Genomic DNA, 18,100 nt, shown 5'->3' with positions numbered 1-18,100 from the left:
GTTTACGAAAACTATTCAGACAAATTTATAGTCCGGTTTAAAAATAGTTCGATTTAAAAATAAAATCGAATCAGAAATTACCATGCTTGGAACGGACCCTATTCTGCTCGAAAACAGTTTCAGATTTTACTGGGCCTTGTACATGTATCCTCGTTGAGAGAAGGCGCGGTGCTTCCGTGTTTTTTTTTAAATATCGAGAGGTTTGCGCTTCAATCTTGTGTATGTTAATTCAGAGCCCTCCTACGAGCGGTTTCATTGACTCGTTGGTTATGTCACTTCGGCGTAAATAACTTTTTGAATCAACGTGAAAAATTAAACTTTTAAAGAGATTTCAGGTTGAGAATAAAAAAGGCAACTCCTTTTGGCAAATTTCTGTGCACATAATGGATATATCTTACCTGCTTGACAACTTTAATGTTATCTAATTTTGTTTATGAGTACTTTCATTAATACATAATGTAATTGATTTTTAAAGAAGTGGGGTCCTAGAGACTTTATTTAACAAGGAGCGCTGGTTTGTGGAAGCCGAAGCAGGAATTTGTTTTCGAATATGTTTAACCAATAGATGAGACAGAACGGTAGGGGTCACGTTCGCTGTAAGGCTGAGTCTTTCACTCTGGTGTGGATTTGGCAGCTCCGATGATGGAGGGCAGCGGTTGGCTGCCGCTCTGGCTTTCCATTTCAGTCTGGGACGAGAGTTTTTGGCTGCCCCACAATGTCAGCAGGGCACAGCTGGAAAATTCGCAGGATCCAGTGTACCCCCGGCTTAAGGATTTGTATTTTATTCTCCCTTGGACCTGGGCGATCTACGTATTGCGGCTTCTGTTTGAAAGGTAATGGGGGAAAAGAGAGAAAGGAAAATACACTCTGGGCGAATGTACGCTGGCTTTCTTTCTTGACAAACCGGCACTTCCTTTAATAAAATGTTTACACATTTCTAATGATGTGAAAGTAATTTATTTGGTAATTTGACTTTAAGCGGCCGTCTAACCGCTCGCCCCCAAAAGATAGCTATCCTCATGTTTTAAAAAAGAAAGGCTGGGTCAATCGGAACTTCCAACTTCTCAAATGTGCTGGCAGTATTCTGCCGACAGACGTCGCCAGGCAATTGTAGTTCTGACACATTGTCCATGGTTCTACAACAGTTTGACATAATGCAATCCATTATGTTGGTCCTGTGATCAATCTACACGTAGTCCGACACCCCCATTCTTTCCCCCAGTCCTGCACACTTTTCCCCTTTGAGTTTATAACGTAGCTCTTATTTATTAACGATTACAGCTCGTATTAAAAAAAACTGCTTTTGGTGTAGTAAAACATCCCAAGGGTTTAATAGAAGGTTGGACACTACACCATTGAGGGAGATAGTAGCTAGGTAGTCAAAGGAGGACAGGGATTCGAGCCTATGATGCAGATATGGTTACAAAAGATCACGCATGAGCTCAGAATTTAGAGGATCAAAAAAAAAGTGCTTTTAGTGTAGTAAAACATCCCAAGGGTTTAATAGAAGGTTGGACACTACACCATTGAGGGAGATAGTAACTAGGTAGTCAAAGGAGGACAGGGAAATTCATGGATAGAATTCTAGGAATTCGAGCCTAAGATGCTGATATGGTTACAAAAGATCACACATGAGCTCAGAATTTAAAGGATCAGAGATCTCAGGATTATAATGCTGGAGGTGTCTGGAAGTAGGGAGGGGTGACATCATGGAGGCATTTAAAAATAGTATTGCTGAAACTTGAGCCATTGTAGATTGGTGAATACAGGGTGAATGAGATTTCGTGCAGGTTAGGATAAAGTAGTGGAGTTTTGGATGCACTCAAGTTTATGGAGGACAGAAAATGAGAAGTATGAGGCATCAGTATTGGAAAAATCAAGCCTAGAGGTAGCAAAGATGTGGATGTGTTTAAAAGCAAATGAGTTGAGGTAAGGACAGGTGAGAAAAGTTGAAGATGTGGAAGCAGGTGAGCCTTGTTTTGGAATGGATTTGTGAATAAAAGCACATCTTGGGGTCAAACACAACTGAGATGGTGAGCTATTTGGTTCAATGATGTGCAGCTACCAGGGAGATGGATGGAATTGATGGTTAGGGAGCACTGTGTTGGAGGTAAGAGACAATGGCTTCAGTTTTCCAAAATATTTTGTTGAAGGAAGTTTCTGCTCATTCAATACTGCATGTTGGGGCCAACTGCATGAAGGTTTAGAGATAATGGAGGGGTCCAGTGATGGTGAGGGTGTTTTTTGGAAACTACTGTGTTTTCAGAGGATGTCACCAATGGGTTAATTTAGATTAAAATCGAAAGGGGTCAATGATAGATCAATGATAGGCCAATGGAAGAGAAACTATTGCTGATCATTCTCTGATTATAGCTGGATAATTACTGAATGGAGACAAATAAGTGTGGTCCCATTAAGCTGGTTTATGGAGGAGGGCTATTTGGAGAGGATGATGCGATTAACATGACAAAGGCTGTCAACATGTTGGAGAAATTTAAGGAGGAATGCAAAGTCCATAGTCAGAAAGGTTGTCCAAAGTTAAAAATCACACAACGCCAGATTATAGTCCAATGGATTATAGTCCATTTGGAAGTACTGGATTTTGGAGCTCCAAAAACTAGTGCTTCCATTTGAACCTGTTGGACTATAACCTGGTGTTGTGTGATTTTTAACTTTGTACACCCCAGTCCAACACCGGCATCTCCAAATCAGAAAGGATGTCATTTGCCACTTTGATCAGGTCCGTTTCAGTATTGCAGCAGGAATAAACACCTGAACTGGAGCAATTCAAACATGGAATTTCAGGAAACGTGGGCATAGATTTGAAAAATGAAACCACCTTCAAGAACTTTGGAGAGGAAAGGAAGGTTGAAAGTAATAAAAGATGCAATTTATGTTAAGTGATATTTTATTTTCCTATAGAAAATGTGTCATGAAAGTCCAAGCACCTTGTTTTTCATAAAGTTAATCGAAAGAAACTTAGTAAAAATATTCCACATTGTAGTTACATTTAAACTGCTAAACAGCTAATAATAATTTGTTGTTCAGTGGTGATTATTGTTAGAAGGTGTTATTTCCATTGCAGTGTTTTTCCCCATCTTCTCTGCTACTCACTTGCCTAAAGATATTGACTGTATACAACTAATTGAATACTCTGTACCTTTCCCATATGCTCATTTATTTGCATGCAATAAAATAGCTTGGTTGAATGTTAGAGCATTACAGCCAAATTTGATTCCATCCACCCAAGCTCCATGCACATATTTTGCCAGAACCCAATTCCTGAATAGTAATCATAAAACAATCTGGGCCTTCTAAGCTCAGATACTTTTGGATAAACATGCTAATTCACCGGGAGCAATGTGTGAAGTTTATAAAGATGGTAAAGTCAGGGTATATACATGACTACATCATGATTTCAAAATACACACATTGGATAAATAAGTATCCACATAACATTGAATGTTTTCCTTTTGCTTCAGAAAGTATATGAGATGTATATGGATGAGACTATTACTCAGGTGGCAACACAGCAATGATGGGCTTAAACATTGGTAGCTGTACATGGAGATGTCATGGTTCCAAATTTAGTTTAGTGATTAGGATTAAAATACAGACTTAAATAGAAATTTAGTTAAATTCAAGTTAATCGGGAAGTACACAAGATAAGTTTCCGTTCTGTGCTTTGTTCGCTGGTTTAAAAATTGGGAGAGATCCACTATCCTACATGTTATGATTGTACAGCCAAAATTGCTTCCACTGTCTCAGGGCAGACAAGTAAATGCTGCTTGGGTGAGAAGCACTTCACCCTTTATTCAGTGAGTGCTGAGGCTAATTGTTTTGTTGGTCTGGTGAAGATCAGCTGACACTGCACAGACTAGAAATAAAACTTAGGACCTTCCTGCTCCCGATGACTCACTCACTAATTGTGCAAAATTCAATAATCCATGAAAGACACTTGTCAGTAATTTTCTATGAAGATACGCATAAAAACTGAGAACTGAGCCTCCAGTGAAAAGCCTCCTGCTTCTGACCAATAGTGACCTACCCCATGTAAAAAGAGTACTGTTAAGTGGCACTTTATACTTTTGAATGAGCTATCCAGTTCTTTGCTTTTCCAATACCTTTAGCAAATCACACTTGTACCTCTCCATGGTTTTGACATCCTATATATGGTAGGATTCTCAAAAAGGAATATATATATATATATAAGGGGACCTAAGCGATATATTAATTTTACATTAAAATTCTTGACTTGGCTACTTGTGCCTTGCAATGCAAAAATACAGGATCGTACTTTTTCTCCCCTTAATGAATTTGAATTTCTTCTATGCTGTCAAGGGATTTTCTGGGCTGAGACTTAGGCAGAGAAAACTGAAAGCTCAATTCCCCTAGCACAAGGTTACTTAGTACAGTAACACAAACAAATATCGGTGTAGGTTGTGCTGTAAGCTGATTCTGCAAGTTTGTTAACATCTTAAGCATATTTTGTTGCAGTTTTCCTCAGTATAAGGTATTCTTACCCAATTTGGTATCCTATTATTATTTTGATATTGTACTTCCAATTGTCAGGTTCAAATCACAATAAAAGTGGTGAACAACAGTAGTCCCAGCAGTGATCCTGTAAAACACTACTTCCCACCCTCTTCCATTCTGAATAATACAACACCGAGTTTAGGACAGCTACCTGATGAAGGAGCAGCGCTCCTAAAGCTAGTACTCCCAAATAAACCTGTTGGACTATAACCTGGTGTTGTGAGATTTTTTAAAATTCTGAATAATCATCTTGAAACTTGACTCTTTGTTATTCTCTTTTGTAACTAGTTAGCTATTCATTCTGCTACTCGTCCCTAACTTCACAATCTCTGACCTTAGTCATAGGCCTGGTACACAGTACCTTATTGATGACTTCCTTTTTTAAAAAAAGCAAGAATATTATGCATTATCCTTGTCTTAAATAATGCAATAATGTTGGTCAAACATGATGTTTGAAATCTGTTCAAACTGTTCTGTACTTCTTCTTTATAGATTTTTTTACCTGTATCTTTGAATAAAGTTTGCATTACCTGTACTATCAGCACTATTACGCTAAGTGGTCTACAGTACTCTAGAACCTTTTCTGTTTCCCTTAAGTTCTGTATAGGTACAACATTTCCTGTCCATCGAAGCATTTCACCTTTTATTTGAATTTTATATGTCCATATCTAATAGGTCTTTGCTATCTCTTCCTTTTAGTTTCTTTTGGCATGTGTCAGTATAATCCAGTTGGTCCATGAATTTTATCCTATCAGGGTATAATTATCCTTTCAATTATCACTCCTCTTCCCATCTTAAGTTTTTGAGATTTTATTTTGAAATCTCTTTTAAAGTCATGCCTTGTCAAGTTAACCTCCATGGTGAGAATTGAGGTGAAGTAACTTTCAATATTTCTGCCATTTCATTATTATTATAGAGTCTTGATTTTATACAACCCTTTAAGATCCTATCTCTAGCCTTACTTTTAATTTGTTCTTTCTGTATTTGTACTACTTATTACGTTCTTTCAAAATTTTAGTTTTGTGATCTTCTTTGCCCTCCTTTAATTTTTTCTCTTTTATCCTTTTATTCATCTAAGAAGTTTTATTATTGATTAGATTGTATTTTCTTTTAACAGAAAACATTTTTCCTGAACTCTCGTGAGTACGTTCTTAAAGAATTCCTATGACTATTCTAGCTTTTTTTTCACTGTTTTAAAAAATATATCCCTCAATGATCAAAATTAGCTTCATTGCAATCTACTGCACTTTTAAAAGATTTTTTAAAAATAGTAACCTTCAATATTTTCTAAAGGATAGACCAGATCTAAAAGTTGAAGTTCTAAATTGGAGAAAGGCCAATTTTGACGGTATTAGGCAAGAATTTTCGAAAGCTGATTGGAGGCAGATGTTCGCAGGTAAAGGGACAGCTGGAAAATGGGAAGCCTTCAGAAATGAGATAACAAGAATCCAGAGAAAGTATATTCCTGTCAGGGTGAAAGGGAAGGCTGGTAGGTATAGGGAACGCTGGATGACTAAAGAAATTGAGGGTTTGGTTAAGAAAAAGAAGGAAGCATATGTCGGGTATAGACAGGATAGATCAAGTGAATCCTTAGAGTATAAAGAAAGTAGGAGTATACTTAAGAGAGAAATCAGAAGGGCAAAACGGGGACATGAGATAGCTTTGGCAAATAGAATTAAGGAGAATCCAAAGGGTTTTTATAAATATATTAAGGACAAAAGGGTAACTAGGGAGAGAATAGGGCCCCTCAAAGATCAGCAAGGCGGCCTTTGTGTGGAGCCACAGAAAATTGGGGAGATACTAAATGAATATTTTGCATCCGTATTTACTGTGGAAAAGGATATGGAAGATAAAGACTGTAGGGAAATAGATGGTGACATCTTGCAAAATGTCCAGATTATGGAGGAGGAAGTGCTGGATGTCTTGAAATGGTTAAAAGTGGATAAATCCCCAGGACCTGATCAGATGTACCCTAGAACTCTGTGGGAAGCTAGAGAAGTGATTTCTGGGCCTCTTGCTGAGATATTTGTGTCATCGATAGTCACAGGTGAGGTGCCGGAAGACTGGAGGTTGGCAAACATGGTGCCACTTTTTAAGGGCGGTTAAAGACAAGCCAGGGTACTAAAGACTGGTGAGCCTGACCTCGGTGGTGGGCGAGTTGTTGGAGGGAATCCTGAGGGACAGGATGTCCATGTATTTGGAAAGGCAAGGACTGATTCGGGATAGTCAACATGGCTTTGTGCGTGGGAAATTGTATCTCACAAACTTGATTGAGTTTTTTGAAGAAGTAACAAAGAAGATTGAGGACAGAGCAGTAGATGTGATCTATATGGACTTCAGTAAGGCGTTCAACAAGGTTCCCCATGGGAGACTGATTAGCAAGGTTAGATCTCATGGAATACAGGGAGAACTAGCCATTTGGATACAGAACTGGCTCAAAGGTAGAAGACAGAGGGTGATGGTGGAGGGTTGTTTTTCAAACTGGAGGCCTGTGACCAGTGGAATTCCACAAGGATCGGTGGTGGGCCCTTTACTTTTTGTCATTTACATAAATGATTTGGATGCGAGCATAAGAGGTACAGTTAGTAAGTTTGCAGATGACATCAAAATTGGAGGTGTAGTGGACAGCGCAGAGGGTTACCTCAGATTACAACAGGATCTGGACCAGATGGGCCAATGGGCTGAGAAATGGCAGATGGAGTTTAATTCAGATAAATGTGAGGTGCTGCATTTTGGGAAAGCAAATCTTAGCAGGACTTATACAATTAATGGTCAGGTCCTAGGGAGTGTTGCTGAACAAAGAGACCTTGGAGTGCAGGTTCATAGTTCCTTGAAAGTGGTGTCGCAGGTCGATAGGATAGTGAAGAAGGCATTTGGTATGTTTTCCTCTATTGGTCAGAGTACTGAGTACAGGAGTTGGGAGGTCATGTTGCGGCTGTACAGGACATGGTTAGGCCACTATCGGAATATTGCGTGCAATTCTGGTCTCCTTCCTATTAGAAAGATGTTGTGAAATTGAAAGGGTTCAGAAAAGATTTACAAGGATGTTGCCAGGGTTGGAGGATCTGAGCTACAGGGAGAGGCTGAACAGGCTAGGGCTGTTTTCCCTGGAGTGTCGGAGACTGAGGGGTGACCTTTTAGAGGTTTACAAAATTATGAGGGGCGTGGATAGGATAAATAGGCAAAGTCTTTTCCCTGGGATCAGGGAGTCCAGAACTAGAGGGCATAGGTTTAGGGCGAGAGGGGAAAGATATAAAAGAGATCTAAGTGGCAACTTTTTCACACAGAGGGTGGTATGTGTATGGATTGAGCTGCCAGAGGATGTGGTGGAGGCTGGTACAATTGCAACATTTAAGAGGCGTTTGGATGGATATATGAATGGGAAAGGTTTGGAGGGATATGGGCTGGGTGCTGGCTAATGGGACTAGATTGGGTTGGGATATCTGGTTGGCATGGACGGGTTGGACCGAAGGGTCTGTTTCCATGCTGTACATCTCTACGATTCTATATAGAATTGAATGGAAGTTTGTTATAATGTGGTTTAATGTTACACAACTTTGCTTGTAGTGTAGGGATTTCAAGGCTTCCAAATGTTTTAAACCCTTATTTATATCTTCATTTTAGTTGTTCAAAATGAATTTTCTTATTAGTGAGGTTTTCACTTTTTGCACCTTAGCATCTGCATCATAACATCTTTCACTGTATGCTTGAACAGGAAAGCAGTTACTGTGCTATAGGAAAAGGGCAGGGCAGTGTGGTAATTGGATGTTTCAAAATGTCAACGTGGTCATTGCAGGAGGCTGGTGTGTGGTGCAGCATAAAGCCAATGGCATAGATTAATAGAGTAGATGAAATAAGAGTAGAAGTATACCAGTCACCACCTTGAGGCTATTCTGCTGTTGAACAAAATCATGGGTGATTTATTTGTGTTTGGAATTCCACATTCCAATCTGCCCTGAATAACCTGCAATTTGCCTGTTCTATAAGAATCTATCCACTTATATCGTAAAAATATTTAATTACTCCACTTCCACGAACTTCTGAGGTGGAGCGTTCCAAAGTCTGTCAAATCTTGGAGAACAAAATTCATCTCTGTTTTGAATGGGTGACCCCTAATGTTAAAACAGTGCCCTCTAGTCCTGGACAAACCTACAGGAGCAAACATCCTTTCTATGTCAATCTTGTCAAGACTATTCCGGATCTGATACACTGTAATCAAATCATTCCACATTCTTCTAAACTCCAGTAGAAACAAAACCAGCCTATTCAATCTACGTTTATAAGAGATACCACCCATTTTAGGTACCAATCCTTCCTCCTATAAAGAGACCGAAATGGCACGTTTCTGCTGTAGTCTCACCAATTCCCTGTATAACTGAAGCATAACATCCTTCCTTGTATATTCCACACCTCCTGCAATAAAGGACTGCATCCCCTTAGCCTTCTTGATTATATGCTGCATCTGCATACTAATATTTTGTGATTCATGCGCCAGACCACCTAAATCCCTCTGCATCTTTGAAGTCTGTAGTCGTTCCTCCACTTAAGCAATGTGCACTTTTTTTCTTTTTCCTGCCAAAGAGAACATTTTCCTACATTACATTCCATCTACCAGTTTCTTGCACACTCACACAACCTTTTTATATTCATCTGCAACTCCTTGTATCATCTTCACAGCATACTTTATGCTTACACTGTTTTCTGCCAGCCAGGCAATTTTCTGTTCATGATATTATGATAGCCCTAAACCATGAGACTTTATTTTATGCAATTGTGTTTGATTGACATCCTCTGGATTTGATTCCCATTCTGGTCTATGCAATTTTGCCTTTCCCCATGCTTAATGCGGAGTGGTGCCTGTCAAGCTATTCAGCTTCACAAAAAAAACAAAATTCCTGGAAAGTTTGGTGTGGCAGGTCTGGCAGCATATGTGGAGAGAAATCAGAATTGATATTTCGGGTCCAGTGACCCTTCTTTAGAACTGGCTATATAACTTGTTCTGTGTCCCCAACCAAAGATCTCTATGGTTTCTCATGGACTGTGGCTAATTATGTAACTGTTGGATTTTTGTTAGCAGATCACTTGCCTGTTTGTAATTGGTTTTATTTATGTAAATATCCTTGAACATTTCCTATCCCGTGGGTGAGAATATTATTTGAAAACCTGCTTTCAGCTTGACTCTACAAATTCAATCTGTAGTCCGATTCCTCAAGAACAAACCACGACTAGCAAACCAAACACAGCCAGAAACCCTAACCATCTTACCATACATCAAAGAAGTTTCATAAATGACAGCCAGACTACTAAGACCCCTCGGAATCCTAGTAGCACACAAACCCACCAACACTCTCAAACAAAAACTAACAAACTTAAAAGACCCAGTACAACCCATGGACAAAACCAACGTCATCTACAAAATTCCATGCAAGGACTGCCACAAACACTACATAGGACAAACAGGCAGAAAGTTAGCCGCCAGTCTACACGAACACCAGCTAGCCACAAAAAGACACGACCCTCTCTCCCTCGTAGCCCTACACACGGATGAAAAAAGCCACCATTTTGACTGGGACAACACATCTATTCTGGGACAGGCTAAGCAAAGGCATGCCAGAGAATTCCTAGAGGCCTGGCACTCCAACCACAACGCCATAAACAAACACATAGATCTAGATGCTATCTATCAACCCCTCAGAAAATGAACAGGAAATCACATTACCACAAACCCCAGGAACCCCACCCAGGAGAAAGATATAAATAGAAAGCAGGAGACAACAGCTTTGCTTCACTTGGAGGTCGCCACTGATGTTACCTAGCCAGGTAATGAAACATCTGGATATCAAACCTACAGCTCAGCGAGCAAACCTACACCCTAAGTCAAATAAAAGCAAAATACCACAATGCTGCCAAACTTGTTGAATTTCTCCAACATTCCTAGTTTGTGTCAGATTTCCAGCATTGAGGTGGAACTGGAGTTAACATTTCAAACCCAGTATGACGTTTCGAGAAACATCGGAGTTGGCCATTCAACTCCTCAAGCCTGTTCCGCCATTCAGTAAGGTCATGGCTGACCTGTGGCCTGCCTCCACATATCTGCCTTTGGTCCATATCTCTGAATTGCTTTGCTTGACAATTTATCTATCTCATATTTGAAATAGACAACTGATCAGTATCAAATATAATTTATGGAAGATAGTTCCAAACCTCTTTCACTCTTTGTGTGTAGGAGTGCTTCCTAACATCTCTCCTGAACTGTCTAACCCTAATTTTTGAACTATGTCCCCAGTTCGAGACTCTTCAACCAGTGGAAATAATTTATCTTTATCCACTCTGTCTTTTTTCTGCTAATATCTTCAATCAGATCACCCCTTAACAATCTAAATTCTAGACAAATAAGCCAAATTTGTATAATCTCTTCTCTTAACTTATCCCCTGAAGTCCAGTTATCATTCTTGTAAACCTATGTTGTACTGCCTTCAAAGACAGTGTCCAATATATCCTTCAAAGGTGTGGTGCCCAGATCTGCTCACTGTACTCCAAATGGAGTCTCAGCAGGGTTTTGTGTAGCTGCAGTATAACTTCTGCATCCTTATACTCCAATCCTGTAGGTATAAAGGCTGGCATTCCATTAGCCACTTTGATTATGGTATTTTAAAGATCTTAAGAGCTGTAACCTACTGTCACTTATGAGAGAGGAATATCAAACCAATCTAGAGTGACTCTGTTCAATTTACCCTTTCCAGTGAGAAAATACTTGGCCTTCACCCCATACCTCAGATATATGAACAAGTTTAGACATGAATATGTGTCTATCACTTTGTTTATGATATAATGACAAGAAATACTCCTAAATAGTTCTGAAAGAAGTCTTCTCCTTTTATTAAAATTTCTTCTAATTTAAAACATTGTGGATTTCAATGCTACAACTATACTTGTTATTTCAATATCATTTTTTTGTTTGTCAGATTAAGTTTAAACACATGGATATAGTAATATTACTGTTTATAATGTGTGTGCAGTATATACAGTGGAAACCACCAAGTTATAAGAATTATTGAACAGCTATCTAATTTATAAATGTGGTGTTGTATATTAATATAGTATTGCTCTGAAATCTCAACATTGTACAAATGTTACTTTTAGTTTAGCACCTTCAGTATAGGTTTAAAGAAATCAATCAGTACCTCTCACAATCAATTGTGGGGTCTGCCAAATACCATAGTCTATTTCTGAGAGATCTCCATCCTGTTGGATGTGAAATCTCACAAATGGAGTCTTTTTCATTATATTAAAAAAATTTATGCATTTGGTGACTTTTTAAAATCTGTGCTTACTGGTATAATCTCAATTTCTGTATTTCAATGGTTTTAGGTTTATTGCAACACCATTTGCTAAGTTCCTTGGAGTAGATTGTAGACCAATCCAGAAGGCTCAGCAAAATGTTGTTCTTGAAAAAGTGTTCAAAGATATAACTACGGTGAGATTATATTGATCATGTCTTTGAAATAATTACTACAAGAGGATAAGTTTTAGAAACTAAATAAATAACTTTACACCAAATAGTTATAAACATTAATATATGAACTGTTTCTGGGATTTTAATCTAATCTTACATAATATTCATTACCAGCAACTTGTCATTATATAATTGTTTGAATGTAGTAGAGCATTTATACGTTGCATTGATGAACAGGGATTCACAGAGACAAACAAAACAGGCTAAAGGAGGAGATTTGGGGGTTTGGTCAAGGAAAGTTTTCTAGGAGGGGGGGGTGGTTAGGAGTTTAGGGAGAGAATTCCAGAGTGTGGGACCTATCGTATATACTTGTGTAAAAGTTGAATTTGTTTTAAACTTTTTTTTAAGGTTACTTTTATGGGGTTGGCTATTACATGGATACTACTTCTGTGGGGCTGAAATTCATGTTATAGTCCAAAATACCAGCCTTTGTGCAATCTTAGTTCTCTGCTGAAGTATTAAGTCATGCCTTCTCATGAACCTTGTGCACCACCCAGTACTTGTCTTAAAACCCAAAATTCCATCCTTGTTTGATTCGTTTTGTGCATGGATTTGAATGGCTTCATGACCAATATATTTTCCATTTTGACAATTTTCAAGTACCCACTCAGCAACTTTTTTCTCCAATTGTGGCCACTTGCTAGCTTTACCTCTGGCACACTTTCATTTTGGCATTGTCTGAAGTTGATTTGATATCTTTCTTCAGTCCCTCTCAAGTTTCTCTGAATCACAAAATTCTGTTGTTGCTACACAATTATTTGTCTTCACTGCAACTTCAATAACTTGCAGTTTAAACGCTGCTGTACATTTTTTGTTCTTTTCTGGAGGGCGTTTTTACAATAGATGAAGAAATTTCAAAACCTCAACTAGGTATTTGACTGTATTCCAGAATGTTATAGGGGAACTGAGCTATGCTGAGTTGAACACCGTGAGATTGTCACCTGACTCTGACTGATGTGTCTTAAACTTTCATGCCAAATTGTGAATTGTATATTAAAATACATAATAGTATGAAAAAATTAATTTCCTCATTGTAACATTTTATGTGCAGGATAATATCTTGACTCACAAATGCTGATCTGTTATCTATGAAGAACTATGGTTGGCTTTTGCTTGAGGTATATAGAAAATTCCAGATTTTTTGGCCAAAAATAGGGGGTCGACTTTTACTTGAGTATATAGGTATGTGATTTAAGGTGTGGCCAGCATTGGTGAGGTGAATGGAGGAAAAGATGCGCAAGAGACCAGTCAGAAGATTAGAGAGTTTGAGGAGCAGGATATTGAGCTGAAGAAGGTATAAAGATTAAAAGGGATTTAAATACTAGGATGGAAATTATAAATTTTGACATGTTGGGGAACTGGAAGCCAATGTGACTGAAGTAATGGATGAGTGGTATTTATTACAGATATAGAGAGTAGAAATTTGGATGTGTTGCAGTTTATAGATTATGGAGCAAGACAGACAAACCAGGACAGCACATAATAATCGTGCATGGAGATAACCAAAGACACAACAGTTCTGTACAGAAAATAATGATAATGTTATGAGAGTGTCCTGTAAAATTACCAAGTATGTTTTACGTGAAGTACTAATTCATAAGTGAAAGTTTATTTTCCATTGCCCACAATTATTGATTATTTTTTAAAAATTTCACTTCAACGCTACACTTTGATATATCATTAGTTCTGATTTTTTACTTCTTTGCTTTGAGTGCATTTTGACTTTTTCAAATAGCATAGTAATGAATATCAAAATCATTCAATGAACTAATTTTGCATCTAGGAAAAGACTCAAGCTGGATAATGTGAAATATACAGCCTGCTGTCTTTGAGGCTGCTGTGAGAGGATCATAAATCTAGTTTCTCTTTCTAGACATTTCAGGTTTCAACTTCCTTTTATATTAGAAAGAAAAATTAATAGCAAAGGGCTATAGTAGGTTTCTATGTCTTCTGGGAAATTGTTGTCTTGAAAAATAATTCCTGATGCTTAATAACGAAGTTTATGTGGCTGTTTAATAATTTTGTAGGAACCTGGTAAAACTCATCTGAATCGTTTGGCCAAACAGCTGGATTGGGACACAAAGAAAGTGATACAATGGTTCAAGCTGCGGCGATATCAGGACAGACCAAGTCTGCTGACAAAGTTCTGCGAGAGCATGTAATTGATTTTTGTCATACCACATTTTCCAATGTACTTTTGAGAACTCCAAGACATTCCTTGTTCATGTTTAGGGAGTTCATTTTTCCCCAGCATTTCTCCATTTCACACCTCACTTGTTGCTGAGATGGTAGAAGGACATCCCAGGTCCCTATCAATATTTCTTCAATCAAATCCTCCAACATGAGCTGTTTATGGGTTGGGCTTCAAATTTTTACCTGAGGCTATATGTGGGGCAAGCAGCTGAAATTAGTTGCTGCCTCTTGATGTGTACTTATTTAGACCCATGACCTAATTTTAAACTATTGGGCATCCCATTATTGGACAACGAGAAAATAGTTTAAAATGCATGCATTTGAGTTTGTTTTATTTTTCAAATTAAGGTGTTCCTGTACAATGTTGCACTGTATTAGTAAAACTTTGATTTTATTTTTACAGGTGGAAATTCACCTTCTATCTGTGGGCCTTTTCGTTCAGTTTTTATTACCTGTCAAAGGTGAGGAAATAAATTAGTCTTATTTTAAATACTTAGTTTGGAACATGTACTAGTACAGAAAACAGATTTTTAGGATCTCTCACAATTTGAAAAAAGTGTCATTTTTTTCTCCACTATTGAGTTTGCCTTTCTTGCAGGTGATTGCTACTTGTTGGGGTACGATTCTGTGAGTGTTAGTCATCATGTGGCACCTCAGTCAAATAGCCTTTGTTGAGGCCTGAGCCTTGACATTGATGGTTAGTGAGCTATTTGGCTGCCAGGTCTATCACATCTGAGTCTGATCCTGTTGCACTTAAGACTGCATTCACAGCAAGAGTTATTGGATGGCACTGTAAGAAAGGTGAACCCTGCTTTTGTCATGCTATGTCCAGGTATAGTCTTTTTCCCCTCTTTTTTGTTTCTCTGATTGAGATCCGGTCATTCAGTACAGCCATCGATCAAATTTGGACTTTCATTTGCTTGCGTAGTCCAGCAAACTCACTGGAGAAATTCACGTAAGTTCTCAAAGGATCTTTGGTTTTGAAAGCTTGCTATTTATTTGTTCAGTTCAATTGCACAAATTTACAGATATGTTAATCTATAATCAGAACTGTCAACAACTCCAGCACAAACATTTTTTTGGCAGTTTTGCACTTAGGAGGCAAATAGCTCAGCTGGGAGTCTTCCAGATTCTTGTATGTTAGTGTATGAGTCTTGACTGTTGCAAACTAAGTGAAAATCAGTTGAATTTTAAGTGATCCATGTGTTTAAATCAGCGTCCAAACTGTAACTCATTTTCTTTGTTCTGTTTTGCACAGTGGTATTGCATTTGTTTTTTTTTCTTGGTAGATGCCAATCTTGTGTCAGAATTGATGTGTGTATTTTAAAAAAAAATATTTGCTTTATAAATTTGTTTTTTAAAATTCTGTTTCATACTGAAAGTGCATTGACTTTTTAAATTTATGTATGCTTCTTTCCTCTACAGAGTCCATGGCTTTGGAATACCAGAGAGTGCTGGTACAATTATCCTTTTCATGTGAGAATTATTTTTATTATCTTTTAGTTAATGTTAGTGCTCTGGCACATTTTTATTGCATCCTGTTATTTCAGATAAAAATAAAATTGTTATCTAGGCCATGGAAAAATGAACAATTGAAGGCCTTCATTGACCATCTCATGAACATTACAAACCTTGATTCACACAAACATATTGCACTCATTACAGTGGTTTAAGGATATTGCAGGGGAAGGACTGGTGAGTGATAGCATGGTCAGAGGCTTTGTCATGAAAAATAATTCTTTTGTAATTCTGAGGAAAGCCCTTGACCAATTGTTGCACTCTAATTGTAGCTAATACAAAGAATCCATGCTGTATCACACTTATTCATCATACGTAAATAATGGCATATTGATTAAAAATGAATGTCAAAAAGACCAAGATAATGGTGATAGGCAGAAACATTACTTCAATTTTTACTGCTGGAGTTAATGAAATCCTGGAACAAGTGAAATGATTCACATATTTTGGACCGGTTATTGTTGGTGATGGAAGATCTGGTTGTCAGAAAAAAGGCTATGTAAACCTCAAGGAAATTGAATATTAGGAAAAGAACACTGAGGTGCTCCATTTTATCTTCTATGTTGGAGGCCTCAAAGCAATGGACAGCAAACAATGAGACTATGTGGATATAAAGGATGATCAGCCATGATCATATTGAATGGTGGTGCAGGCTCGAAGGGCAGAATGGCCTACTCCTGCACCTATTGTCTATTGTCTAAAGGAGGATATTCCACTTATCCTAAAAAGCCATATAGATTAATGAGGAAATGCAGGAAATGGCTGGAGGAAAAAGGAAACAAGCCAATAAAATCAAATAAAAATTATGATGCTTTGGTCTTCTCAATAGAGCAGATAGTAGAGAGTGATTGTTATTGGGAGTGAAGACTGGCAGAAAACATAGAAGGAACAGAGGAAAAAGTGGATGATGGATATAATGGACTGTATGCAGCTGGCCTGTTCAGAATGTGTAAGGTCAACACAGGACAGACCAAATTGAGATCAATGATAGTCAAACTTCTGGGATCAAGTTGACTCCAATAAATGAACAAATTAAATACTGGCAAAAGTTTTGATCCAGGGGATCACAGCAGAGCCAAATCCTGTCCCTGTGTAACATCTGCATGAATGCACATGCAATAGAGTGTTACTGGATAATAATCAGATGTAGGAACTTTCTCTTGGTCTTGCTTCTTACCTATTTGGGATTCTCGGGTCAAATGTAGCATACATTTCATCGAGCTGAGGTTAGCTATCTCAGGCCAGTTAAGAACTGAACTGGTGTTCTCACTAACATGCCATGTAGTAAATTTACAGGCCAACTAAAGAGAGTTGCTCTGTTATAAGAATACTTCTATTAGGCACAGTTAAAACTAGAAGGACAGGGTCCGACTTGATTTTAAAAAAAAATTGATCACTATATCTCCTGCATTAGCCTAACAGCCTTCTTCAGTTCTTTTTTTACACAATGGTCTGTTTCTGTGTAGCATATCCATTCAATCCAATTAAACTGTGTTCCAGCAGAGCATCCTCCCATCTTTCTTGATCTAAATCTGTCACCTATAATTTTCTTCTCCCTTATATGTTTGTACAGTCTCTCCTTGAATAGATCTTAAAAAGGTTAATGTTAAGCACAACCTGTCATCAAAGGTTCCAGGTTCTCAGCACATTTTGGGTGAAGATATTTCTTCTCCATTCTCTATTGGAATTCTTGCTGACTCTCCTATTGATTGCCTCGAGTTGCACCATCTTGTATCGATTGCTGTAGCTGTGGCAAGTCATCACAAAGGGGAAATACTATCCTTGCTTCCAACCTCTCAGAACATTTGATAATTTAAAATATCTCCATTCTGTCACCCTCAGCTTTTTTTCCCAACATCGAGCCTGCAGTTCTGTCTCAATGTGCGTATTCATGTATGTATTGCATCATCCTAGTAACTCTTCTGTACTTTCTCACAAGCACTGCCTTCAGTTATTTCTTGATACCATATGTGGTGTATCAAGTTGACTGATGCCTGGTAACTGAGATGCTGGGGACCTAAGAAGAAGACCAAGATGGATCATCCACTTGGCACTTCTGTTTGAAGATGGCTGCAAACACTTCTTCGGTTTTCTTTTGCACCATCATACTCCCCGTGTCTGCATGGGTTTCCTCCAGGTGCTCCGATTTCCTCCCACATTCCAAAGATGTGCAAGTCAGGTGAATTGGCTATGCTAAATTGCCCATAGTGTCAGGTGCATTAGTCAGAGGGGAAATGGGTCTGGGTGGGTTACTCTTTGGAGAGTCGGTATGGACTGGTTGGGCCGAAGGGTCTGTTTCCACACTGTAGGGAATCTAATCTAATCTAATCTAAACAC

General features: G+C 38.3%; 1 protein-coding gene across 1 annotated transcript in view; it reads left to right on the top strand.

Annotated features, from left to right (window-relative positions):
* The first annotated feature begins 349 nt into the window (after window positions 1–349).
* Window positions 350–18,100, top strand: part of LOC122539874 (ceramide synthase 6-like) — a 41,700-nt gene continuing 23,949 nt past the window's right edge. Inside the window, exons 1-5 of the mRNA XM_043675006.2 lie at window positions 350–833; window positions 11,908–12,013; window positions 14,080–14,210; window positions 14,649–14,706; window positions 15,671–15,721. Of these exons, the coding sequence (XP_043530941.1) occupies window positions 640–833; window positions 11,908–12,013; window positions 14,080–14,210; window positions 14,649–14,706; window positions 15,671–15,721 (540 nt within the window). The 5' untranslated portion in view covers window positions 350–639. The remainder of the gene's footprint in view (window positions 834–11,907; window positions 12,014–14,079; window positions 14,211–14,648; window positions 14,707–15,670; window positions 15,722–18,100) is intronic.

This window comes from Chiloscyllium plagiosum, unplaced genomic scaffold, assembly GCF_037043375.1.
Source record: "Chiloscyllium plagiosum isolate Xiang-an unplaced genomic scaffold, Cpla_swu_hap1 HiC_scaffold_32, whole genome shotgun sequence".
Lineage (NCBI taxonomy): Eukaryota > Metazoa > Chordata > Chondrichthyes > Orectolobiformes > Hemiscylliidae > Chiloscyllium > Chiloscyllium plagiosum.
This window is presented reverse-complemented; position numbering and strand designations above follow the sequence as displayed.